The following is an 18,625-nucleotide window of genomic DNA, read 5'->3' as shown; positions in this document are numbered from 1 at the left end:
CTCATATCTGCAGACTTAGCCTTTCTCCTGAGCTCCAGGCGGACCTGTGTTCAACTACCAGCTGGACATTCTCATAGGTCCCTCCAATTCAACATAGCTCCTGCTAGAATCAACTCTTCTCACTCCCAGTCCTCTTCTTGTGTTCCCTTCCTTCATGAATGGCATCAGATCAAACAGCTGGAAGTCACCCTCGATTCCTTGTCTCTCTCCAGCAACCAGTCCAGGTCTGTTTGCTCACCATTGTATTCTTTGTACCACATACAACGGCTAGAAGATAGGAGATTCTCCATAATATTTTTTGAAATCATTCGTTTTCTGGACAAATATTTATCAAATGCCAGTATAAACAAATGAATGTTACTGGTCACCAAGTCTTGTCAATCTTACCTCCTAAAGAGTCCTCCTCCATTCAGGTCTAATTCTTTTCCAACCTTACCACCAGCCGCTGTCCAGGCCATTTTAGTTTCTTATCTTCTAGCTGGTCTCCATGACTCCAGATTTTTACCCCTTTAATTCTTTCTCCTTGCAAAATCCAGAGTATTTTTTCAAAAAGGCAAATCTGTTTTGTAAATCTCTGATTTAAAACCCTTCCATGGTTCAAGGCATACTAAGGAAAAGTATGTTACTTAAAATTACAAAGGTAACAAGCTAAAAAATAATGATAGAAATGTATAGGGCCAATGGAAGAAGGAAATACAGAGTGTGAGGTAGATCTTATTTATCATAATAGGAAGTCAGTAGACAATGTTTAAAATTAAGACATAGTGGTATAAGTCTATTGTGGAGTTATGAGTATAAACACCAGGAAAAAATAGCTGAACGTGGTTGCCTCTGGGGAGTGGGACTAGAGGTGGGAAAGAATAGGTTGCGGTAACTATCTTTTCATTATAAATCCTTCTGTAACCATGGGCTGGAATTACTTGGATTAAAAAACAAAATCAAGGGGCTTCCCTGGTGGCTCAGTGGTTGAGAGTCCGCCTGCCGATGCAGGGGACACGGGTTCGTGCCCCGGTCCGGGAAGATCCCACATGCCGCGGAGAGGCTGGGCCCGTGAGCCATGGCCGCTGAGCCTGCGCGTCCGGAGGCTGTGCTCCGCAACGGGAGAGGCCACAACAGTGAGAGGCCCGCGTACCGCAAAAAAAAAAGAAAAACAAAATCAAGCCAAAGCATAAAATGCTTTTTAGGGATCATCATTGCCCATAGAATAAAATCCCAGCACCTTAGAACCATCTTTTATAACCTTGTTACTCAAAGTGTGGTCCCTGGACCAGCAGCATGGCCATCAGCAGGGAGCTTGTTAGAAATGCAGAATCTCAGGCCCCACCCCAGAGTTACAGAATTGTAATCTGCATTTTAATGATTCCCAGATAATTCATGTATGCGCAGTCAAGTTTAAGAAGCATCAGTTTACAAGATCAAGCATGATGTAGCCCTCTTCGGCTTCAATACTGGTTGCTCCTTTAGTCTAAATTTAGTGGCTACACTGGATGTGTGTGTGTATCAGTGGCTAGCTAAATTCCAAGCACTGTTTTAGATCCAGCTCCTCTACTCCAGGAAGCCTTCCAAAACCCTCTGTAGTTCTGTTACCAATGTTCCTTAAAATCCCACTTCCCTAACTGAGGATGCTTAACGTCACTCAGCAAACATTCATTGGGCACCTGCTGAGTGCCTGGCTGGACTAAGTGCCGGAATCAGGAGAAGGCGCTGAGCTCTTTCAGGTGCATATCCAGCATCGCCCAGCCTCACCCATTCCGGAGCCAGAGTCAGGAGAAGGCGCTGAGCTCTTTCAGGTGCACATCCAGCATCGCCCAGCCTCACCCATTCCGGAGCCAGAGGTGTGTGCGCAGCACTCGAATGTACACACACACACACACACACACACACACACACACATACACACATACACACCCTCTGCGCGGCTTTTCTGAGTGTTACGGCGCCCTCCTCCCGCCCCCACACAGCGCGGGCGGGGACCCACCGGTTCCGCTCTGCACTAGCTGCTGTGAAAGGAGGACCCCTGGGAGCGGGATCCCGGCGTCCGGTCGCCCAACCCTGTTCAGGCTTAGGCCCGCATGGAGGGGACTGCGGAGTCCCAGACGCCTGACCTGCGAGACGTGGAGGGCAAGGTGGGCAGGAAGACCCCTGAAGGGCTGCTCCGCGGGCTGCGAGGCGAGTGGGAGCCGGGAACCTCTGGCGCCCTGCTGCTCCCGGGGGCGCCTAGCACTGGCCACAGCCTGGGGGACAAGATCATGGCGCTGAGGATGGAGCTGGTAAGTGTGGGCTACACGGGCCAGGGGCACGGAGTCTCCAGCATGGGGCCGGAAGGGATGGACTCGCGTCCCCAGAGTTGGGCTGGAGAGGAGGGAGTTAATATTCCCCACCTAAGTCCTCAGGATTCCTATCAGATCAATCTTTAAGCCCTGGGGTCCATTAATTGCGTTCCCCAGGAAGGGTGAGTGGAGTATTGATGGGCCCTGAGCACTTGAGGTGGGAGGCTCAGGGTTTTTTCAGTTGTTTTTTTTTTTTTTTTTTGCCAAATAATTGGGAGGGGAGAGGTGAGGATTGGGAAGCACTGAGAACCTAGCACAGCACAAATCTTCCCCCTCTCGCCTCACTTTGGGGCCACCTCTGCCCCCAGCCACCATTGTAGGGCAACCAGTTTTTTCTCCTCTTGCAAACTGGGCCCAGGGTTTGTTCCTCAGAGGCTCCAGTATCCACCACAACACTCAGCACAGAAGAGATTTGGGTGAAAACTGCCTGGGCTAGGGCCACTAAAAACATCCTCTTTCCCCAACGTTCCCCCACACCCACTTAAAATATTTGAAAGTTCCTAGAACCTTAGCAGACACAGAATAACAGCACCTGCCGTGTTGGTCCCATCACTGCAGACTCAGTCTTCTTCCTACCAACCCCCAAGTACACTGGATATTTGCATCTCATCTGCACTTCCTTGGGGAGAGGAGGAGAAAACAGGCACCCAACCCCTTCCCTGTTGCTGCTGGTCTAGATTCAGAGCCAAAAGGGCAGTTGGGGCCTCCCAGGCTCCCTAGGGCCCTGGTTCTGTTGAAGGGGGTGATTTACACCTGCCACCACTTTGTGGCCAATTCTAGGGAACTGAGGAATTGCCAGCCACTTTCTGGCACAGAACCAGGAGCCCACAGTGAGTGTGTCAGCTAACAGGTCTTCCTGGAGCCCCACTGTGCCCAGCTCTGTGCCAGGCTGAGGTGTGTGTGTGTGTGTGTGTGTGTGTGTGTGTGTGGAGGGGGTGCCTTTGGGAGGGAGGTCATGGGCGCTACCTGACAGCCTGAGAGGCTGGGAGGAGAGATTTGTGGGCAAAGCAATCAGGAAAGGCTCCCTGGGGGAAGGATTTGAATGCCATATGTGCACTTGGCCTTGAAGATCGGAAGCTATTGCCAAATTCTCCAGAGCAGGGCTGTAACTGTGCCCACCTAAGGGAGGGGTCTGGCTTTGCCTCACTGTACAAACTTTAGCTCAGGGCCCAGAAAGAGCTAACTTAGAATGTCTTGCTTTGGAAACTAACTTTCACCAAGTGCATGTGCCAGGTATCATGCTGAACATTTTACAAGATATTCTCTTAGTCCTCACAGAGACTTATTAGGTATGTGATATTTTATAGATGAAGAAACTGAGGCACAGAGAGGTTAAGTAACTGCCCAAGTCATACAGAAAGTAAAAAGCAGAGCCAGGCTTTGAACCCAGGTGATTTGCCTACACTTTACATCTTCACCGTTGAGACCTGCTTTGTGCCAGATACATTAAATGCCTTTCATGTCACTGGAGTGAGAAAAGCAGTCATTATTTTCCCATTTCACAGAGCAAACATGCTTGCAGGTGTTAAGGGGCTTGCCTGAGCTCATACTGGGGGGAGCCGTGCCTAGTCGCTCTGGCTCTCTTTTCTCTCTTTGGTGCAGATTACCTGTTCATAAATTTTAAGGGGTACATTTTAATTTTGATTGGGTCTCTCTGCATTCCTGACCTAGCCTGGCTTGGGGCCCGAGGCTGCCCATGAAGAACTCAAGGGAGGGAGCCTTCTGGGGTCCAGCACAGGGAGAGGCTCCCTATGTGCCCCACGGACTCCTACTCCATTCCTTTCTCCCTCCTCAGCAGAGGTATCTCAGGTTTCTTTATGCACTCTGCCCTACACACTGGGTGGCACCCAGGGGGACAAGGGTGGGGCAGGGGGTTTCCCCTGGAGCCGCTTGTGGCAGAACTAGTCCAAGCCCTCTAAGTACTGTCCTTCAACTGTCCCTCACTCAGCTTTCCTGCAGGGAGGGGGCAGTCCTGCCCTTGAGGCCAAGGTCATCACTGCCTCTAGGCCTCTCCCTCCCCTACTACTCCCTCCCCAAAAGTTGACTGAACCAGACAGACCCCAGGATTTGTGGGAAGGGGAAACAATGGCAACTTCCCCTACTTAATCCTCCCACCCAGAGAACTGTTGCTATGACAACCCACCCCCACAGAGCAGTTTGAGAAAAAGCTTTAGGCAAGGAGAGAGAAGGCATGGGTTCAAGTCCTGGCCCTGCTCCTGAATAATTTTGTGATCTTAAGCAGAGCCCTGACTCTCTTGGCCTCAGTTTTTCTACCTCCTGGGGGAGAGGGCGAGGGGAGAGAGGGGTAACAATAGTCTGGGAATCTCATTCTAAAACCAGGGAGCTAGGACTGAGATCTGTAGGCTTTTATCCCAGGGCTTCATTTAGATTGAGCCATGAGTGAGCCATACTTGTGATCTTAGGGCTGGTCAGAGGGTTTGGTGTGTACATGTTAAAGGGAAGAATGGGGAACCTGAATCTCCCTGGGAAGAGAATTGGGTTGGAGTGGCCTCTGAGGCTGCATCTCTCCTGAGCTGTTTATCCCCTTTCTGTTTCCAAAGAGATGGTGTGAAATGACTGTTTCTTTTTCTGGCAAGAAAGCCTTGCTTTCTTCTATTCTGGGCTGTGATGCTTTCACAGTCAGGGAATCCCACTGTCACAGGAGTATAGAATCTGGTCCTCAGATTCATTTGCCGCCAACATGATAAAACCCAGCCCCCTGAACCCTGGGACCAGCAGAGGGACCAAGGATAGTATAGACAAGAGAATCATAGAACTGAATCTGACCTACCCAATCCTAGGCTAAGCACCATAAACGAACTGGGCAGGATCTGCTGCTCCAGGGAGCTCATAGTCTGGGTTAAGGAAGAGAGAGACAGACTAGCCACTCTGGCACAGGTGCTGTTGGAACTCAGGGAGGACTTCCTGGAAGAGTCTTCATTATAGAGTGGCATGGTCAGATTTGTGCTCTGGAAAGGCACAACTGAACTGGAGAAGACAAGCTGTTTCTTCTGGTTGGAATGACTCTCCATGGCTTTGTCTGGCTAAGTCCCACTTGACCTTCAAGTCTCAGCTCATGTCCTTTATTCTAGGAAGCATTTCCTTACTACTCTGGTTATGGTCCTCTAGGTACCCACAGCTCTCTGTGCAGCATTTGCATCCCCTGGCATTTTCTGCACTGAATTTTAAGTGCTTGTGTCATTGTCTTATCTTAACCCACTAGACTGTGAACTCTCTGAGGGCAAGAAATGGTCTTTTCTTGCTTTATCTACACAATGCCATGCCTATAAGAAACACTCAATAAATATTGTTCCATGACTGAATGGCTTAATTCCACCTTAAGGAAGTGTAGGGAAGACTTCCTAGAGGAGGTGGCATTTGAGTTGTGACTTGAATAAAGTCAGTGGGAATTCCAGTTCAAGATGGCACATTAAACACATGCATTTACCTCCATTCCCCCCTGAAACTCCACTAAAAGCCAGTAGAAAGATTATTTTTAAAGCTGTGAAGCCATTATGACAAGAACAGGAGAGAATATGACAGGAACAAAATTTTGGAAGCTGAAAGCAGAAGGAAGAGTAGTAACTAACTTAGTAGACTTGAAAAAAGCTGAATTCCAAGCCAGCAATGAGGAAAGTTGAAAAGCAACCCATTTTGCACCTCAAAGGTCTCAGGAGTTGGTCTCAGATATTTCTAGATCTGAGGGTGCAAATAGAGCTGAACACAAAAGGGTTGATGAATGTCTGTTTAAGAATCATACTCGGGGGCTTCCCTGGTGGTGCAGTGGTTGGGAATCCGCCTGCCAATGCAGGGGACATGGGTTCGAGCCCTGGTCCAGGAAGGTCCCACGTGCTGCAGAGCAACTAAGCCTGTGTGCCACAACTACTGAGCCTGTGCTCTAGGGCCCATGAGCCACAGCTACTGAGCCCGTGCGCCTAGAACCTGTGCTCCGCAACAAGAGAAGCCACCACAATGAGAAGCCCACACACCACAACGAAGAGTAGCCCCCACTCACCGCAACCCGAGAAAGCCCACGTGCAGCAACGAAGACCTAACGCAGCCAAAAATAAATAAATTAAAAAAAAATACTGGTTTTCATTTATATTAGTGATATAAAATTGGGAAAAAAAAAAAAGAATCATACTCAGGGGACTTCCCTGGTGGCCCAGTGGTAAAGAATCCGCCTTACAATGCAGGAGACGTAGGTTCAATCCCTGCTCAGGGAACTAAGATCCCACATGCCGCGGTGCAACTGAGCCCGCGCACCACGACTACTGAGCTCACGCACCTCAACGAGAAAGCCCACATGCTGCAAACTACAGAGCCCACGCACTCTGGAGCCCACGCACCACAACTAGAGAGAGAAAACCCATGTGCCACAACTAGAGAGAAGCTTGCACGCCGCAACGAAGAGCCCGCATGCTGCAACTGAAGACCCGATGCAGCCAAAAATAAATAAACAAATAAAAAATCTTAAAAAAAAAGAAAATATTTAAAAAAAAAAAAAAAAGGGACTTCCCTGGTGGCAGAGTGGTTAAGAATCCACCTGCCAATGCAGGGGACACGGGTTTGATATCTGATCCGGGAAGATCCGACATGCCGCAGAGCAGCTAAGGCTGTGCGCCACAGCTACAGAACCTGCACTCTAGAGCCCGTGAGCCACAACTGCTGAAGCCTACATGCCTAGAGACCATGCTCTGCAACAAGAGGAGCCACCGCAATGAGAAGCCTGCACACTGCAACGAAGAGTAGCCCTGACTAGCCGCAACTAGAGAAAGCCTGCGTGCAGCAACGAAGACCCAACGCAGCCAAATATAAATAAATAAAATTTATTTTTTTTAAAAAAAGCATCATACTTGGGACTTACCTGGTGTTCCAGTGGTTAAGAATCCATCTCGGGGCTTCCCTGGTGGCGCAGTGGTTGAGAATCTGCCTGCTAATGCAGGGGACACGGGTTCGAGCCCTGGTCTGGGAGGATCCCACATGCCGCGGAGCAACGAGGCCCGTGAGCCACAACTACTGAGCCTGCGCGTCTGGAGCCTGTGCTCTGCAACAAGAGAGGCTGCGATAGTGAGAGGCCCGCGCACCGCGATGAAGAGTGGCCCCCGCTTGCCAAAACTAGAGAAAGCCCTTGCACAGAAACGAAGACCCAACACAGCAAAAATAAATAAATTAATAAACTCCTACCCCCAACATCTTAAAAAAAAAAAAAAAAGAATCCATCTTGCAATGCAGAGGACGCCGGTTCAATCCCTGATCGGGGAACTAAGATCCCACATGCCGCGGGGCAACTAAGCCCGTGCACCACAACTAGAGAGCCTATGTGCTATGGAGCCTGCATGCCATAGCTAGAGAGAAACCCACACACTGCAACGAAGAGCCCGCGCCGCAAAGATCCTGGCGTGTCACATCTAACACCTGACGCAGCCAAAAACTAAATAAATAAAATACTAAAAAAAAAAAAAAAAAAAATCATACTCTAAGAATCCCTCCCCAACTGGGCAACCAAGTGCCCAGAACTCCTTTATCATCGCAGAAAACTGGAAATGTAAGTTTTGGAAAGAATAGAACAGAAGGAAGGGAGGAAGGGGAAGGGAAGAAGACTGGAAGGCAGGAAGGAAGAGAGGGAGGGAGGGAAGGAGGGAAGGAAGGAGGAAAGAGGAAAGGAAGGGGGGAGAAAACAAAGCAGGAGAAGCATTTTTAGTAAGAAAAATTTTGTTTAATACATTTAGTTTGGTCATGGACTACATGGTTTCACTGTTAATAAATTTGTCCCCAGCACGAAATAATTGAAGATGATCTCTTTTATCCTGTGTCATTAATAGTCTGTGCAGTCTGTGGTACTTCAGTTATTTATGTCCACATCTCCTTACTGAAACTGTAAGCTTCTGTTAAGCAGGGAGAGTTTCTCCATTATCTTTGTAATTATTAGAAAATCCAGGTACCCAATAATCATTTGTTTAACTGAAGTCAACAAATATTCTTCCAAATGTTGTGATGTTCTTCCAAAAACACAAATAATTTCAGGTACAAAATTTTCTGTGCTTATGCCATAGTAGATAAGTTAACCATAGTAATATGTAAAGCCAAATAGCTACCATTTATTGATTAGTGAATACTTGTCAGGCAGTATGCTCTGCCTGTTAATGCTCCTTCTATTTCTGAAAATAAACCTTTAAATTAGATAGTATCCTCTTTTTACAATGAAGAAATGATGGTTTAAAGGGAAAAAATATTCCAATTTCATATGACTCATTAATGGCAAAACTGGAACTTGAATCCAGGTCTGTTTAATTCCAGTGCCTATATTTTTCTCAGTGTACAAAGTTGGTCTGATTTCTGGCTTATCACTGTAGGTGTGACTAAAGCAGTTATTTCCTGAATAATTCAATAAACATTTATCAAGTAATATATATTTAAAAAATAATAGAACCAAAGGTCTCCAGGTTGGGAGACACCAAGCAAAGTTTGAGAGCAAGAGGGATTAAATTAAAATATACTAAATGCTATGTAATACCCCTCCCAGCCTTTCCCTTACTTGGCTCCCAGAACATTGGCAGCTTTGCTTACATTATACTCTCTAGACGGGTATAATATAGTGAATGTGATGAACCCAAGAAACACACACACACACACACACACACACACACACACACACACACACACACACACACACACACACACACACGCAAGGTACTACCTACAGGCCTTACCCAATCAAACATCCTAGCAAAATAACCCTTAGTGAGGTTCAGAGCTGGCAAGCCTCAGGCACAGAGAGTTTCCATCAGCTTTTTAGAGACCACTCTGAAGTATAAGCAGCAGCTAAAGATTGTAAGACATCTGATGAAGCCCTTTAACTATATAGACCTATACAAACAGAAAAAAGCGACTTGAATAAAATGGAGATAATTCAGGGAGATAAGAACTTAAACAATCATTAATTATATCCTTAAAGAGATGAGATAATATTGCAGCCATGAACAAAAACAGGAAGTTATTAAAAAAACATTCAGAGAGGGCTTCCCTGGTGGCGCAGTGGTTGGGAGTCTGCCTGCCGATGCAGGGGACACGGGTTCGTGCCCCGGTCCGGGAGGATCCCACATGCTGCGGAGTGGCTGGGCCCGTGAGCCATGGCCGCTGAGCCTGTGCGTCCGGAGCCTGTGCTCCACAATGGGAGAGGCCACAACAGTGAGAGGCCTGTGTACCAGAAAAAAAAAAAAAAAATCAATAAGTAGTTATTTGGGAATTAGAAGGTAAGTACCAAAATAAACAGCTAAAAAAGCGATAGTAGCTGTCTTTGGAAAGTGGGATTTAGGACTAGGATGGGGGATCTGTTACTTTTCATAATAAATCTTTGAGAACTGTTTGCTTCTTTAATCTATGTGCATCTATAACTTTTATTAAAAGTAAAGGTAGGGAATTCCCTGGTGGCGCAATGGATAGGACTCTGCACTCCCAATGCAGGGGGCCCAGGTTCGATCCCTGGTCAGGGAGCTAGATCCCACATGCGTGGCGCAACTAAGAGTTTGCATGCCACAACTAAGGAGCCTGCATGCTGCAGCTAAGGAGCTGGCAAGCCGCAACTAAGGAGCCAGCGAGCCACAACTAAGGAGCCTGTGTGCTGCAACTAAGGAGCCAGCAAGCCACAACTAAGGAGCCCATGAGCCACAACTAAGGAGCCTGCCTGCTGCAACTAAGACCTGGTGCAACCAAATAAATAAATATTTTTTTTAAAAAAAGGTAAACCTAGGACTTCCCTGGCAGTCCAGTGGTTGACACTCTATGCTTCCACTACAGAGGCTGCAGGTTTGGTCTCTGGTCGGGGAGCTGGGATCCCACATGCTGCACAGTGTGGCCAAAAAAAAAAAGTAAAGCTAAATAAAATGAAATTTTAAAAGTTGTGTGTGGCAGGACCTGGGGTTCCCACAGAAATATCCTAGAGGTGAAGTTAGAGGGATGGGCAAGAGCTGTATTATGACAGGCTTTTGAAGACCTGCTGCTAAAGTGCTTAGATTTTATTCTCTAAGAGCAGTGCAAAGCCTGAAAATGTTCTTGAGCAAGGGAGCGACAAGTTCACACTTGTACTTGGGGAAGATAACTCAGTGCATCTGAGCTAGAAGGGACCCTAGAGATTACCCAGTAAGTCAAACTTACTCCCAGTGCAGACAAGGAGACTGGTGTATAGTAAAGGGAAGCCCCGAATTCCCAGCCAGTGAGATTCTGACTCTTTGAAGCTCTAGCCAACCCTTCCCTTCCACAGCAGCTGCTACCAACATCCTGAAGGAGGACCAGGTTAGTGCCTTCTTTACCCCCCCAGCTCCTGCCTCATTTTGGCCCAGTCTACTTCCCAATTAACACTTGGCTGCCTATCAGGCTACTCTCTGAACAGGGGATTTTTTTTTTTTTTTTTTGTGGTACGCGGGCCTCTCACTGTGTGGCCTCTCCCGTTGCGGAGCACAGACAGGCTCTGGATGCGCAGGCTCAGCGGCCATGGCTCACGGGCCCAGCCACTCCGCGGCATGTGGGATCTTCCCGGACCGGGGCACGAACCCGTGTCCCCTGCATCGGCAGGTGGACTGTCAACCACTGCGCCACCAGTGGGAAGCCCCAGGCTACTCTTCGGATGACTGCTTCTAAGTCTTACTGGTGAATCTGGACTGGTTCAATAGTTAATACCCTAACTGTGAAGTTCAAATCTCAGTAGGATTGGATTTTAATACTTAACACTTATTGAGATTTTACTCTGTACCAGGCACAGTGCTCAGTGCCTAAAAAAATCACAAAATTCTCCCAGCCACCCTGTGAGGTGAGTGACCTAACCCTATTTCACAAACAAGGAAACCCAGGCTCAAAGAAGGTAAGAAAGTTGCCCACAGTCATACAGCTAATCAGTTGTAGGGCTGAGATTTTAAACAGCAGTGTCTCTGCTTCTAAAGCCTACACTCCAAACCATTCTATTTCCATGCTTCTTGAAACTGAAGCATAGTTGTTTGGATCACAAGGTAGAGGCCTCTAGAAACATTGCGGAAACCCGTGGCCCAGAACCTGGAACTGATTCCTTCTCCCACTCCCCTAGGCTTACCTGCGAGCCATCGATGTGAAGATCCTACAGCAGCTGGTGACCTTGAACGAGGGCATTGAGGCAGTGCGCTGGCTGTTGGAGGAGCGGGGGACATTGACCAGCCACTGCAGCAGCCTCACCAGCAGCCAATATAGCCTGACAGGCGGGAGCCCAGGCCGTTCAAGGCGAGGCAGCTGGGACAGCCTGCCAGACACCAGCTCCACTGACCGACTGGACAGTGTCTCCATTGGCAGCTTCCTGGACACAGTGGCCCCCAGCGAGCTGGATGAACAGGGCCCCCCTGGGGCTCCCCGTCCCGAGATGGACTGGGCAAAGGCTATACCCGGCGGGGAGAGGGCCAGGACTGAGGTGGACCTGACAGCCACCAGGCTAGGAAGCTTGAGGGCTGTGTGGAAGCCCCCCGGGGAGGGGCTCCAAGGTGGACCTCCTGAGCCACCAGAGGATGAGAGTACCAAGCTGGGCTTTGAGACCCACTGGTACTGGGGCCAGTGCCAGGATGATGTGACCTTCCTGTAACAACTCTTCCACCCTTTTGTACTCCTATGGCTCTTTCATCGCTAGGCCCTGGTCTCCCTCAAATTTATTCTCCCTCAATCTGGGATTAGGAAGAGGCTGCATTGAAATCAGTTACCATGGAAACCTGGCCTCACCATCTCTCTGATCCCTGGGGAGGCTCTGCCTTTATCCTTCAATTATTGGGTCCCTAGAGCTATTTTCATGGACACATTGACTCTAGAGGCTTGACCTGTGGCTCCAGGTGTGATGGTATCTCTTCCCCTTTCCTCCCAACTGGGATTTGATGGTTTAGCATCCCTGCGAGATCACTTATGAAGAGATGGGGGTATAATTGCCTCACCCAACATCTAGCAGCCTTGGCTCCCCTCTTGGCCAAGATGGAGGATTGTGGAGGGTCATGGACATTCAAGGCCAACCCTCCATGGATTGGCCCTCCCAGAAGCCTTTGGGGTTGGTAGAGCCACCCCTTCCTGTCTGGTGAGTGATGTCATTTCCTGCCAGGATGGATTAGCCTTTCTGTACCAGTCTTTTAGTGATGATAGGTCAGTATGGGGGTGTCTGAGCCCCTGCTGCTAAGTGAGACCATATCATTTATTCTCCCTACCATTACTTCTTGTGAATGGGAACATACCACCCTCCTCGCAGGAAGGTTTCTCAGTCAGATGTTTGTACTTCTTCTCAGAGAGGTTCTTAGTATTTAAACAGGGAGTTCTCATTTTATCCTAGGGATTCTCACTTCCTCTCTGACCACACGCCTGTCTGCTGCCAGCATTCCTATATCTGTGCTTTTAGGGAGGAAACTGGCAGGAGCCTCCACCTACAGCTCTCAAAAGTCTGCTTGGCCTGCCCTGCCACAGTCCCCTGTCTTACTCTGTCCCTGGGTTGCCCCCATTCTTGTATTCTGGCTCCAAATCTGTCCGCCAGGAGGTTCAGCCTTTGTGTCTCCACACCTTCTCGGTTTCCACTTTGGGCCTCAGACCTTTTATATGCAGATGAGTCCCTCAGCCTTCTCTCTCCAACGCTGATGGGAGCCAGAGGGAGGAGAAGCTTGGGGTGTACCAGAATCTCCAAAAGGGGGAGGTATCTTCTCAGATCTTGTGATTCCCCTGCCCCCATCCTGCCCCAGACCTTCCACCATTTGGTTACTAGGATGCCAGCCTGAGGCCAGGACACAAGGAATCCCCTTGTCTAGGTTACAATGGGGGGTGTGGCAGAGAAAGACAGAGGCTCTTTGGTCCTAGGGCCCACATCCTGGGAGGGGGGAGAATAGGAGGGAAAAGCTGCTTTCCTTCCTCCCTTAGAGCCAGCTTTAGACTCCCTGGACCTGCTGAGGGAGCAGGGCACTGGCTCTGGGCCTGGATCCCAGGGCCCTAGTGAATTACACCAAAGGAGGGACTCAGGGAACCTGCCAACCTGGGGCTCAGGGAGGGGACAGGCCCAGAGAGAGGGTGGGGACAAAGGCTGTGGCTGATGTCAGAATATGAATTATTGGAGGTTAACCCTTTGAACCCCAGGTAACTGCCCCTATGTTGGTCCCTGTCTTTCCTGGGCCCTGAAACTAGATTATTGGAAGGCAAAAAGGAGAAAAAAGGATGTCAGGTGAGCCTTGCCTATTTGCTGTGCCCTCGTGAGTTGGAGGAGTCTTCCTCAAATCCTGGAATAACTCCTGCAATTTCTCTACTGTTCATTCTATGCTGAGGAAGGGACGGAAGCCAAGTTGATTATCTCCAGTTCCCCTAAACTCCTCAAGTCTGGTTCTGCAACCCCCTACCCCAATCCTTTTGGGGCAATACATTTCCTCCTCTCCTCTCAAAGTGATTGAAATCTCTAAAGAATATCTGTAAGTCCCTTCTTTGCTGCCCACCAGCCCTCTCCTTACCCCTCTAGGTCTTGGGGCTCCTGACCTCCCCTTAGGCTGGGAATTCAAATACCCTTTCCCAATACCCTGACTCTGTTGCCATTTTGTGGTGACTTATGGGTAACTACCTTTCCACTTGGAACTATTGTATTCCTTTTCAAAGCTTGCTTATTCATTTAATCTGTAAACTTCTGAGCTGAAGAGGTTGTCCGCCCTCTTGTGACCATTATGCACCATTGCTGGAATAGCTGGGTGAAACCTTCAGGCTCAAATATAGCCTTAAAGACCAGCCCTCTCATTGCACAGACAGGTTAGAGAGACAGGCCTACAGAAGGCAGAGACTTTACCAGTGTCACCCATGGTAAATCTGTGACAATGCTCAGGTTAAAGAACCCAGATCGCCCGCCTGCCTGCCTGTCCACCCACAATTCCATCACTTGGCCAGACTGTCTCCCCACCCCACCCTGTCACCACCCAAGCCCAAAGGATCTGAAAGCAATTTTCTCCCTGTTTTAATAGGTTCTTACCCCACCCTAGAGAGGCAGCTCGATATTTAGAGAAAGAGCCACAGGCTCTGAGGAAAGAGACCCTTGGACCAGGATTGGGTAAAGGGTGCATTAATATGGACCACAGATATAAGGAAGATCAATCTTGGACCAGCTATTTTTCTGGGAAGGTAGGGTGAGTAGGCCCAGACATCATGGGGGCAGAATTCAACATTCCAGACCTGGACGTGAGAAGCAGGGGATAGGGGTGGGAGATGAGAGATAAAGAAATCCAGTTGGGTCCTGTGGAGATGGGGAGCTCCAAAGTCAGGGGATTACAGCTCAGTTGGACTGGCATCTGAGGGTATTGAGGGGTTGCAAAGGTGGGTGAGTGGGGCTGCCTGGGAACTCCAGGTAGCCTGGACATCCCGTCTCAATACCTTAGACTCCATTTCACTACTAGAGAGGCCCAGGAACCCTTGGCAAGCACACATTCTTGGTCCCTCCTACCTGCCTCTGGACTGACTGTTTAAGGCTTAGCTCTCCTGTTAGTTTAGACTTTTCCGGGTTATGAGGAGGACCTGTTTAGGAGCTCAAAGAAGAAAAGGGTGAAAAGGGAGAAAGATGCAGAGAGACAAAAGAGAATGGGATGAAAATGGAGGCTTGAAGATATCAGAGGGAGCATACTATCCTCCAAGTGGGCTGGGGACTTGTCAGGGCTTGGGGTAAAGGCAGAGATGACAGAGCTCCTGGCAGCTGCAGAAACAGTGCCTGGGAGTATAAGGGGTGGTGCTGGCTGGGATGAGTCCACCAAGGAGATGAGACCATGTGAATGGGCAAGTGTAAGAGCCTGCATTTAGGATGGGGTGGTGAACTTGTGCACTGGACTGACTGGAAGCTCAGTGGCAGCTTAGGTGAGAAATGCTTGGATCTTGCACTGGATGCAGGCTCACCCTGTGCATGGTGCCAGGCACATACTGGATGTTCAGTGATACCTGTTGAATGAATGGAGGAATGAATGTAAACCCACGAAGAGATGTGACTTATAATTTAAAAAGTGGTTAATTAGGTAGTAATAGGTAATTTAAAGTATTATTCCATTTAATTCTTAGCAACACTGTAAACAATGCATTATTAACAGATCATAAGTGAACTATGGTAGGAACCTACGTCAGTCTGACTGCAGGGGCTTCCAGGAAGTCTTTTCTGATTCCCCACTCCCCTCTCTCACAGACCTTACGCTTCTAGGAGAACAGGTTATGCTGCCCAGCAGCAGGGCCAGTGTACATATTTCCAATTGCTGCTGTGACAAACTTAACGGCTTAAAACAACACAAATGTGTTATCTTACAGTTCTGGAGGTCACAAGTCCGAAAACAATTTCATTGGGTTAAGTTAAAAGTTAAGGTGTTGGCAGGCCTCTTCTGGAGTCTCTTCTGGAGACTCTAGGGGGCAATCCATTTATTTGCCTTTTCTAGCTTCTGGAGGCCGTTTGCATTCCTTGGCTCATGGCCCCTTCCTCCATCTTCAAAGCTAGCAGCATAGTATTTCTCCTCTCTGACCTCTGCTTCCATTCTTACATCTTTCTCTAATTCTGTCTCCTCTTAGGAGGATTACTTTGTGATCAGATATCCTTGTGCTTACATTGGGCCCACTGGGGTAATCCAGGATCATCTCCCCATCTCAAGATCCCTAATTTAACCATATCTTCCAAGTCCTTTTTGCCATATAAGGTAAAATATTCTCAGATTCTGGGGATTAGGACTTGAACATCTTTGGAGGAAGGACCACTATTCAGCCTTCCACAAGCAGAGATGGAGGGTGGGCAGGAGGATGCATCCACACCCAGAAGGAGCCTCTATGCTTTGTCTAGCCTCCTTTGGCCTGGAGTGAGAGATGGTGCCAAGGGGAGCTAGCCAGGCCCAGGCCCCATGTCTGGAGAATGGCAAATGCCTCCTGCATCTTCACTGCCAAGGAGAGCTGAGAGTGAAGGTCAGACTTGGGAGAAGTTCTCAGTTTAGGGAACTTTTCAGGACTGAGACGTCCCTGGTGAACATGGTGGAGGGTTCTAACAGGCTCTATCTTCAACACTGCCTCCTCTCCACGACCATTCTGTGCTCCCCCTCAAGGCAGAAGATAATTACCAGCTAACTAGCCTGGGCTCTCTCTAGAAAGGGTAGATTAGTTGTCTCTCTTTTAAATTATTATCTTTTTATTCCTTAATAGTTAAACCATTCTCCTCAGAGCGGGGTGAACTCTCATCATCTGTTGATACTAAGTCTCTTTTTGTTTGATCTTTTTTTAATCCCTGATCCCTATTGTCATTCCTCTCCCTGACCCAGGTATACACGTTAATGTGTTCAGTATGTGTTTGGATATATATGTATCTTTGAAAATATAAATAATTATGTACTTATGTGTTTTAATATATATAAATAGTAAGCCAGCCTTTATAATGAATTGCCCCATATTACAGTAATTTAACACAATAAAGATTTATTTTTCACTTACACAGGAGCACAGGTATTCTTGGTTGTACAGCTCTCCTTCACTGCCCATTTCAGGTCCCAGGCTTCTTCCATTTTCAGGTGGTGATAGGCTGATCCTGCATCATAAAGTTCCCTGTCAACTTTTCACCAAATTGTTTTACCATCCATTAATGACCATTTTATTAATTGGTTATTTCACTAGCAATTACAAAATGATGATTTCCTAATGCTATTATTTTTTCTTTTATTAGTTCTAATTTTGTACAGAAAAACATTTTCACATCCTCCAGGACCATCTGGTTACCCTGAAATAAAGTTCAGGCCAGGATGGCAAGATAAATGCTTAAATCTCTTTTCCCTTATTTATCCCTTTCAAAGTAGTAAGTTGATGTCCTAGCAACTTGGTGTTTAATGATTTTGTTTTGTTTCACTTTCTCTTTAAATTATTGTTGTGGGGCTTCCCTGGTGGCGCAGTGGTTGAGAGTCCGCCTGCCGATGCAGGGGACACGGGTTCGTGCCCCAGTCCGGGAAGATCCCACATGCCGCGGAGCGGCTGGGCCCGTGAGCCATGGCCGCTGAGCCTGCGCGTCCGGAGCCTGTGCTTCGCAACGGGAGAGGCCACAACAGTGAGAGACCCGCGTACGGAAAATAAATAAATAAATTATTGTTGTGAACTTATAGCTTTTATTTATTTAATGTCTTTTAATCATTTGTAGTTATTTTTGTTTTATATTATAAAAAATCTTGAGTGTAAACAATAGTAGAGAACATAGTATAATGAATTTCCATGCATCCATCACCCAGCTTCAGTAATTATCAACTCTGGCCAATCTTGGTTTATTTATTCCCTCAGCTACTCTCCCCCTAACCAAGATTATTTTGAAGCAAAACTAGATATGATTCCAGTTCATTTGTAATGTTTTAGTTTGTACCTCTAAAAGATAAGCAATTTTATTACCATTATGGCACCTAAAATTAGTAATTCCTCAATATAATAAAATATAACTATTCAATTTTCTGATAAATTTTTTTTAATTTAGTATCAGGATTATGCTGGCCTCTTAAAAGAAGTTAGAATTGTTTCCTCCTTCTTTGTCTTCTGAAAGCATCTGTGTAAGATTGGTAGCATTGTTCAGTATTTGATAGAATTCATCGGTGAAATAATACGGGCTTGGAGTTTTCCTTGTGGGGGAGGTTTTTGATAACAAATTCAATTTCTGTGATACATATAGAGCTATTCCAACTTTTAATTTCATTTTGAGTTAGTTTTGGTAAGTTGTGTTTTTCAAAGAATTTGTTTCAATTAAGTTGTTGAATTTATTGGCATGAATTTGTTCATAATACTGCCTTACTATTTTTTTTTTTTTTGTACATGGATCATCAAAAAATATGGAACACTTCACAAATTTGTGTGTCATCCTTGTGCAGGGGCCATGCTAATCTTCTCTGTATCGTTCCAATTTTAGTATATGTGCTGCCGAAGCGAGCACCTTGCTATTCTTTTAAAAAGTATTCATTGTAAAATAAAGCCCAAGTGTAGAAAACACACAAAACAAATGTAAGGCTTAATGAATTATTCTAAGGCAAACACTCCTATAACCACTGCCATGTTAAGAACTAGAACCCACCCAGAAGTCCTGTCCATGTGCCCCATCCCAATTATAATCCCCTTCCTCTGCTGATAAGCAACCATTTCCTGATTACAGTATTCACTTCTTTGTATTTTATTTTATATCTTTATCATCCAAATGGACATCCTTAGATACTATAGTCTTGTCCACTTGAAAACATTTGATGTCTTTTTATTTTATTTTATTGGAGTGTAGTTGATTTACAATGTTGTGTTAGTTTCAGGTGTACAGC

The 18,625-nt window shown here is 47.0% G+C and overlaps 1 protein-coding gene across 1 annotated transcript; it reads left to right on the top strand.

Annotated features, from left to right (window-relative positions):
• Positions 1 to 2,018: 2,018 nt before the first annotated feature.
• Positions 2,019 to 11,931, top strand: LURAP1 (leucine rich adaptor protein 1; the record flags this gene model as incomplete). Its single annotated transcript, XM_082653945.1, has 2 exons — positions 2,019 to 2,270; positions 11,410 to 11,931. Exons 1-2 carry the CDS (start codon positions 2,073 to 2,075, stop codon positions 11,929 to 11,931), a joined length of 720 nt encoding a protein of 239 aa, XP_082510071.1. The 5' UTR covers positions 2,019 to 2,072.
• Between the last annotated feature and the right edge of the window lie 6,694 nt (positions 11,932 to 18,625).

This window comes from Grampus griseus (genome assembly GCF_964374135.1).
Source record: "Grampus griseus genome assembly, chromosome: 1".
In the NCBI taxonomy this organism is placed as follows: Eukaryota; Metazoa; Chordata; class Mammalia; order Artiodactyla; family Delphinidae; genus Grampus; species Grampus griseus.
This window is presented reverse-complemented; position numbering and strand designations above follow the sequence as displayed.